The 9,063-nt window shown below is 49.0% G+C and overlaps 1 protein-coding gene across 1 annotated transcript; it reads left to right on the forward strand.

Moving 5' to 3' along the window:
• The first annotated feature begins 309 nt into the window (after positions 1 to 309).
• Positions 310 to 1,302, forward strand: LOC119718044 (olfactory receptor 14C36-like). Its single transcript, XM_038185129.2, has one exon. The coding sequence runs from the start codon at positions 310 to 312 to the stop codon at positions 1,300 to 1,302; it is 993 nt and encodes a 330-aa protein (XP_038041057.2).
• Positions 1,303 to 9,063: the final 7,761 nt, after the last annotated feature.

Raw genomic sequence — 9,063 nt, forward strand, 5'->3', positions numbered from 1 at the left:
TATGGGGCCAGGGTGAGGGGTGTGGAGATGTGCACTTTGAGCCTGGATTCCTCTGCTCTCAGAAGTGTCCAGGTTCTTCTCAGGAGAACCTCCTTAGTGCAATTGCCCTGCAGCTCAAGGACACGCCAGCAGAGGACAACTGAAGGAACAACCAATGAAGGAAAGGGATCTGCCAATTGTCTACATGCAGTTCGGCAAACGCTTTGAGAGGTTTAACTGAAAAAGTGAAATGTTTTTTCTCAGATAATCCTGATATATTATCATTCTATTTCTGTTCCTTTAGCAGGACAACACATACAAAACAAGCAAATGCCCAACATCAGTTCAGTCAGTGAGTTCCTCCTGGTGGCATTCACGGACACGCGCGAGCTGCAGCTCCTGCACTTCGCGCTCTTCCTGGGCATCTACCTGGCTGCCCTCCTGGGCAACGGCCTCATCCTCAGCGCCATAGCTTGCCACCACCACCTCCACACCCCCATGTACTTCTTCCTCCTCAACCTCGCCCTCCTCGACCTGGGCTGCATCTCCACCACTCTGCCCAAAGCCATGGCCAATTTCCTCTGGGACACCAGGGCCATCTCCTATCAAGGCTGTGCTGCTCAGGTCTTCTTTTTCTTCTTCTTGGTTGGAGCAGAGTATTCCCTTCTCACCATCATGGCCTACGACCGCTACATTGCCATCTGCAAGCCCCTGCACTACGGGAGCCTCCTGGGCAGCAGAGCTTGTGCCCGGATGGCAGCAGCTGCCTGGGGCACTGGATTTCTCACTGCTGTCCTGCACACGACCAACACATTTTCCCTTCCTCTCTGTCAAGGCAATGCTGTGGACCAGTTTTTCTGTGAAGTCCCCCAGATCCTCAAGCTCTCCTGCTCAGATACCTACCTGAGGGAAGTTGGGGCACTTGTGTTTAGTATTTCTTTAGCCTTTGGTTGTTTTGTTTTCATTGTGGTGTCTTATGTGGAGATCTTCAGGGCAGTGCTGAGAATGCCCTCTGAGCAGGGCCAACACAAGGCCTTCTCCACGTGCCTCCCTCACCTGGCCGTGGTCTCCCTGTTTGTCAGCACTGGCGTATTTGCCTACCTGAAGCCCCCCTCCATCTCTTCCCCATCCCTGGACCTGGTGGTAGCTGCTCTATACTCACTGTTGCCTCCAGCACTGAATCCCCTCATTTACAGCATGAGGAACCAGCAGCTCAAACATGCTGTAAGGAAAATATTTTATACCTCTTTCTTCAGCATTAATAATGTGCATATAATACTAATAGGATTTCTGAAAACAAACACTCTTAGCTCAATTTCTTGAAAGTAATTTTCTTTATTATTATTTCCTATAACTTCTGGCTTTGATTTAATGTTATTCTAAGCCTCCTAATTTTTATTTTTATTTTATTATTATTATTATTAAGTCGATAATTTCAAATACATTTACAATCAATATTCTTGTTTAAATAAAGACAATAAAGAAACCGGGACAACTTCATTAGTCTCTACTGCAGTCTCCAGTGCCTCCAGCAGTGAACCCACTCATCTAAAACATGAGGAACCTGGAACTAAGGGTTGCAGTGAGGACACTGCTTGAATACATACTCTTCAGCTTCTTTGTCTATAACAATAAGCTTATAATCAGAAATACATATTTTTCAGAAAACTTTAAGATACTTTTTTTTTGTTTATATTTGTCTGTGTTGTTATTTTCACTAACTCTTGTTTCAGATATAAATAATATTAATCTTAACCTCCTACGTGTTAAAGATTTACCTATAGAACCAGGCTTCCTCTGTAGATAAACACAATAAAGAATCCAGAAGAAATTCATTGTTCTGAGCTGCCATCTCTTCCCATCCCCTCTGGAGGTGGGGGAGTCTGAAAATCCCAAGGTGGTCTGTGAGGGATCATGGGCTGCACCAAGAGCTCTCTTTATAGTAGCACTTGCCAAAGTAGGCAACTGGATTCGTCTCTATGGGACTACGCCCCCTGCAGAGGGGCTGATGGCCGATGCCAGAGGAATCTGGAGCTGCCAGGAGAAGTCAGAAGATCTGCAGGAACAAGGTGCTCACTGGGCAGTGATTAGAACCTCATAAAATGAGTGGTCATCCAAAAAAGGTTTTGGTAAAGGAAAAAGTGAATCTGAGGAGACAATGGGCTAAAGGAGGGCTCTGCAATGCCAGAAGTGGTGGTGAAGAGTCATCAGGTAAAGGCCCATAAGACTGCACAGTAATTAAGGATAAGCATTTTGAAGTGCTGTGGGCAAGGTCTAGTGCAACACTTGCCTGTCCTTTCTGCCCTCAGAGACACCCCATGGCCCTGCCCAGCACTGCCCTGTGCTGCTGGGCAGATGGAGAGGGGCTCAGCAGCAGAGATCCCCATGGATATAGGTCTGCTGCCCACCCTGAGCAGCATTCTTGGGGGTCCCAGGGCACCACAGCCCGTGGTTCTCACAACAACACTGCCAGCTCAGGGCCTTGCAGGGAGCACGGGGAAGGAAGCAGCAACGGCCAGCATGGACACACTGCCCTGGGCAAGGCTCTCTAGGAGCAAGTAAGGCCCTGGGGAAGAGCAGGGCAGCATTGCTGGACCTGCACTGATGGGGAAAGGGGAAAGGGAAAGCTCTTTGTGCAGGCCCCTGCTCAGGGCAGGCTGCTCTGTGGCTGGCCCAGGCCTCTTGTGCTGGCCTGGGGAGCGGGGCTGGCCCTGCGGGGCACAGGCACTGTGTGCTGGGGATCTCCCACGCAAGAGAGCAGGGCTCCTGCAGCTTCACGGACCTCCATTTCCTGGCACCACGGACACCTCCTTACTCCATGCATCCAGCAGATAAACACCTATCGGCCACCTGCTTTCTCTTCTTCTAGACGAACTGGGGACAGAATAGCAAAACCAAATAAAACTCAGAAATTGTGAGACACAGAAGGCCCTGATGCTGTGCAAGAAATGCTCAAAAACAGCAACCACAACTGTGGGTGGTCATCACTGGTCACACAACCAAAACACAGTACCACAAGGGGCTGCTTTGCAGAGAGTAACTCCGTGCCAGCCACAGCCAGTACAAGGCCCCTGATGGACAAGAAGGCTTCCTCTGCACTCTGGAAGTAGCCAGGAAGGTGCTAATAAGCACCAGGACAATTCAGGAAGCCCAGAGGCCCTTCTGAAGGGTCACTGAGTGCCACCTGAGAGGCAGTGGTGGGCAGTGAGGAGGGCCAGGAGAAAGACCTGGGTGAAAGCTGTGAGAAACAGAGACACTCAGGGCTTTAGTAGATCCTTAAAGTCCTGCCTGAGTCCCCAGATAGAAAGCAGTGTATGTCTGTGGGTGGAGAAGTAGCCAAATCTTGGGACTGGGACAGGGCTGAAGGGCCCTGCGTGAAGCTGGGCTGACGGAGAAGTGTCCACCCTGCATGTGTGCCTCAGCCTGGGAGCAGGGGCCTGCCCACGGTGCAGGATGGCTGGGCTGTGCTCAGCCATGCCCCAGGAGATGACCTTGCTCTCTTCCTCCCCACCAATCCCCACACGGGGTGGGCACTCAGCAAACACCCCTGAGCCTGGAGATGCACCAACCTGCTGCAGTGAGGTGCCACTACTGCAGGGGCAGAGGGGAGGCTTGGAGAGACACGTGGGGCCTGCGGGCAAGAGTGGTGTGGCCTGGGGAAGTGAGTGCCTGGGAAAAGTTACCCTGGAGCCATAGGAGCCATTCAGGAAAGAAAACTTGTAGGCAGGGACTGCACTTTCGTGATGGTGCAGAGCCGCTGGGGACACTGTACAGGGTGCTCTGGTGGACTTGTGTGTCCTTTTCCATTGTGTCTTAAGTGCCACTTTTCTCAGAAATAGAGTAGCCAACAGAGATGTGATGGATACTCTGAGATCATGAAAGCCATCAGAAAGCTGATGCCAATGAGATGACTGATATTGGGAGGTCAGGAGAAGGCTGGACAGGAGAGATGTGAGATTTGGGGGAGGGAATAGGGGCTTGGCCAGCAGAAATTAAGGATTTTGTAGAGGTAAGAGGGTTCAGGTTACGCTGATGCTGTTGTAACCATGACCTAAAACAATCATATGAGGCCCTTCCCCACTTTCAATCAGTAACCTTAAGTCCCAAATCTAAATGCTGCTCCACACACTAACAGGAATCCAATACTCTAATGTCTGAACTCAAATCACAGATCACAGATCAAATCACAGAATTTCTAGGTTGGAAGAGACCTCAAGATCATCGAGTCCAACCTCTAACCTAACACTAACAGTCCCCACTAAACCATATCCCTAAGCTCTACATCTAAACGTCTTTTAAAGACTTCCAGGGATGGTGACTCCACCACCTCCCTGGGCAGCCTGTTCCAATGCCTAACAACCCTTTCAGTAAAGAAGTTCTTCCTAACATCTAACCTAAAACTCCTCTGGCGCAACTTAAGCCCATTCCCCAACTCCCCAGCTCACACCCAACACCCAAAATAAAATTGGTTGAAACAAAGGTAGTTAAAAGGACAGAAAATGAAGAGACAGTAATAACAGTAACAATACTAATAATAAATAATTATAAACCTTATTTTTATTATTGTTATATGTATAAAGCAAGTGATGCACAGTGCAATTGCTCATCACGCACTGACCAACGCCCAATCTTTCCCGAAGCAGGGGTCCCACAGAACCTGGACAGCCTGCATGCGGCTCTTTACCTTACCTTGACCTTACTTTGTTTTAGGTCAATACAAGTTTTCAGAAGGATTTGCAACATTTGCTTCCCTTCTCAAATACTTTCGCTGTGCTACCCCATGTAGTGATGTTATCAAGGTATTGAAGGTTTTCAGGAGCTTCCCCCTACTCTAGAGCAGTCTGGATCAGCCCATGACAAATGGTAGGGCTGTGCTTCCAGCCCTGGGGCAGTCAATTCCACGTGGACAGGACGACCCTCCATGTGAAAGCAAAGTGTGGCCTTTGTATTGCTGTCAAAAGAATGGAGAAAAATGCATTAGCAATATATAGCAATATTAATTGTGGCATAGCACTTGGCTGCCTTTGACTCCAGTCGTACTGAATGAAGCTCTAGCATGCCTGGCACAGCAGCACTCAGTGGTGGTGGGACTTCATTCAAGCCACAGAAGTGCACCGTTATCTTCCACTCACCATTAGAATTTTGTACTGTCCATATGGGACTATTATAGGGTGAGCAAGTGTTGCTGATCACTCCGTGGCTCTCCAGTCGATGAACCAGCTCATGGATGGGAATCAGGGAGTCTCTGTTAGTGCAATATTGCCTCGGGCACACTGTTGTGGTAGCGATTGGCACCTGCTGCTCATTGGCCATCAGCACCTCCACAGCAGAAGGGTCCTGTGAAAGAGTGGGCAAGGTAGACAACTGCTTGGTGTCCTCCACCTCCAAGGCAGCTATGCCAAAAGGCCAACAATACCCTTGTGGATCTCCTGAAGTAGTCTATGCCAATGTTACACAGAGCCTCCAGGCCAGTCCCAATGGGTTGCATTTGCCACTCCTTCCCCGTTAGACTCACTTCAGCCTCCTGTATAGTTAACTCTTGGGTTTGATGTGCCAGGCCAATAATCCTCAAAGTCCAATGTACCTGATTGTCCTCTCCCTCCCCCAGGGTGGAGGCTGGGCCCCTCTAGTCCTGCTCATAGTATTCTTTACTCTGTTTGGAGGATTTCCCACTAGGAATTTGAGTAGCAAGTGTCTCAGAAGAATCCCGTTCTGTCAATCTTTTTTTCCTTGCACTTCATGTATCCGTGCCTCTAAGGTGGAGGTCGATTTTTGCATCCCATTTTCTCATGGCCTCTCCATGGTCACACAGTCAAAAGCACAGGATGGAACCTGGTATGTACCCACTATGTCACCTTTCTTGAGCAGAGGGATGCTTACATCTGATAGCTGAGCTATTTGTTCGTGCAGGTGGGGAGGAAGCCGTATTCTCTTGTAGTTGTTGGACCTCTTGGAAAAGTTTCTTTCTGGACAAGACACAGGCCCATAGGGAAGAAGAGAGACTTGCTTTGTAATGCCATAGTTGGCTAGCCAATTCATCCACCATGGGTTCCTCTTGGTCTTTCCAGGTCATTACTGCCCATGGGTTGGCATACGATGATGGTGTGCTCTGTACAAACTCCTGCCCCATGGGTCATGTGCACTTGACTTCATCTGGATCTTTGGATAGCTGTTTGTTATCTAGGTTTCTACAAATCGCCTTCAGCATGTCTAATTCCCTCAGGTACCGGATACCCCTCTGCATGGTGGTCCACTTTCATGGTTGACATACAAGATCTTCCTTCAAGGCAGACCTTTCCTTGATGCCTGACAGGATGAAGTTTCCTTGTGCCCATTTGCAACGGCTTTGTCTATCACCTACTGGAGGGTCCCAGCTGCTTGGCTTCCCTGCCTTCTAATTCCAGCCTATTGGCCCTGTTCTCCCACCACTGGAGCAGCCAGAAGACAATGTGCTCACTGAGATGATGGCTGAAATCATTTCCAATACCTCGTAGCTTACCATGGGATAGAGACCACTTGGTTTCCGATGCTTATATTATTTCACAGAATCACAGAATCACAGAATCACAGAATTTCTAGGTTGGAAGAGACCTCAAGATCATCGAGTCCAACCTCTGACCTAACACTAACAGTCCCCACTAAACCATATCCCTAAGCTCTACATCTAAACGTCTTTTGAAGACTTCCAGGGATGGTGACTCCACCACCTCCCTGGGCAGCCCGTTCCAGTGCCTAACAACCCTTTCAGTAAAGAAATTCTTCCTAACATCTAACCTAAAACTCCCCTGGCGTAACTTTAGCCCATTCCCCCTCATCCTGTCACCAGGCACATGGGAGAACAGGCCAACCCCCACCTCGCTACAGCCTCCTTTAATGTACTTATACAGAGCAATAAGGTCACCCCTGAGCCTCCTCTTCTCTAGGCTGAACAAGCCCAGCTCCTTCAGACGCTCCTCATAGGACTTGCTCTCCAGGCCCCTCACCAGCTTCGTCACCCTTCTCTGGACCCGCTCAAGCACCTCGATGTCCTTCTTGTAGCGAGGGGCCCAAAACTGAACACAGTACTTGAGGTGCGGCCTCACCAGAGCCGAGTACAGGGGGACGATCACCTCCCTAGCCCTGCTTGTCACACTGTTTCTGATACAAGCCAGGATGCTGTTGGCCTTCTTGGCCACCTGAGCACACTGCTGGCTCATATTCAGCCGACTGTCCACCATCACTCCCAGGTCCTTCTCTGCCTGGCAGCTCTCCAACCACTCATCTCCCAGCCTATAGCTCTGCTTGGGGTAATTGCGCCCCAGCTGCAGGACCCGGCACTTGGCCTTGTTGAACTTCATACAGTTGACCTCAGCCCATCGGTGCAGCCTATCCAGATCCTCCTGCAGAGCTTTCCTACCCTCGAGCAGATCAACACACGCGCATAGCTTGGTGTCATCTGCAAACTCAATGCCCTCGTCCAGATCATTGATGAAGATGTTAAAGAGGACCGGCCCCAGCACCGAGCCCTGGGGGACGCCACTAGTGACTGGCCTCCAATTGGACTTGACTCCATTTACCACGACTCTTTGGGCCCGGCTATCCAGCCAGTTTCTAACCCAACGAAGCGTGCGCCAGTCCAAGCCAAGAGCAGCCAGTTTCTTGAGGAGAATGCTATGGGAGACGGTGTCATTTCTTCTGCTTTGTCCTCCTGCTTCCAAGATGGCCCAACTTTAGAGAAACCTGCCTCATGTTCTTCTTCCTCTTTTATTGTCTGGGTAGGGGTTTCCTTCCATTCTAAAGAAAAACTGAGTTTCACACCCATTTTTTCCTCTTGCATGTAGAGTCAACAGATGCTGGCTTAGGTTCATTCTCTAGCCCAGTGACGTGTCCCATTGCAGGGGCTGGAGTGGCTGCAGGGCCCATCACAGGAGTTGTTCTGGCTGCGGGGCCTTTCATAGGAATTGGAGTGGCTCCAGTGTCTATTTCAGGTTTGGGAGTTGCTATAGGGCCTATTATAGGGGTGTGTTTAACCTTAAGCCCATTGCAGGAGCTGGAGTGCCTGTAGGGCCTGTTGCAGGGTTTGGAGTGGCTTTGGACAGGCTCTGGGCCTGTCAAAGGGGCTGGAGTGTGCCTGCAGGAAAAGTCACAGGGGTGGGAGAGGTGTGGACTGTAGCTTCATAAGCATAACTTAACAACCAGCATATTACAGTGTTTTGTGTCTCTTTGGAATTGCTGGAGTGATGACACGCTTAAGCATTTCACAGTTTTGTTTAAGATTGCACTTGCTCAGAGGTGAAGTTCCAAAGCACTGGACGTGTCCACTGCTGTAGGTGCCTGCCCAGATCTTCGAACTCTCCCTGCCACTCCTAACTTTCCTGCCACTGGACAGATCTCTGGGTGGCACGTTTAAGTTGTTGTTTAAACTTAAACAAAACCTGAATGGCATTCAGGAGACCTAAAAATAGGAACATGCTGGTTTGACCATCGCAAGGATATTCAAAGCTTTGAAGAGCTATTGTAATTAGCCTGGAGGAGAAGCATGAGGTGGAGGAGAAAGGGAGAGTGAAGAAGTGGGGAAAAGCATCCCCCACCACCCTGCATAGATTTAATCTCTGAGGAGAAAAGGCAAAATTGTAATTCTTCATAGTTTCCAAGAGATGAAGAGATGGTTCCTGAGGTATTGAGGGGACAATAATATTACCCTATCAGAAGTCAGTGTTATCCAATACAGCAAGGCAGTAACCTTAAACCAGCCCCCAGAACTGATAAACAGCATGACATGGAAGTTACTAATGTGCTATACAACACAGTTCTGAAAAGAAGCACAACAGACCCCAGATCAAAAAGATCAATATTGTGATCAGCAACTGTTAAACTCATCTAATGCTTATAACAATTTATTTTTAAAACGCTGTGGTCAGATCTGGCATCTCAACCTCTGTGCTCCACGCTAGGCACCAAGAAGACTTGCTGTGGTTGGACCCTGCAGGCAGCTCAGCACTACAAATCTATTCATCCAATGGGATGGAGGAGAGAACTGAGAGGAAAAAAAAAAAAAAGTTCATGCATTGAGATAAAGGCAATTTAATAGAACGCAAAAGGAAT

Source organism: Anas platyrhynchos, chromosome 31 (genome assembly GCF_047663525.1).
Source record: "Anas platyrhynchos isolate ZD024472 breed Pekin duck chromosome 31, IASCAAS_PekinDuck_T2T, whole genome shotgun sequence".
Lineage (NCBI taxonomy): Eukaryota > Metazoa > Chordata > Aves > Anseriformes > Anatidae > Anas > Anas platyrhynchos.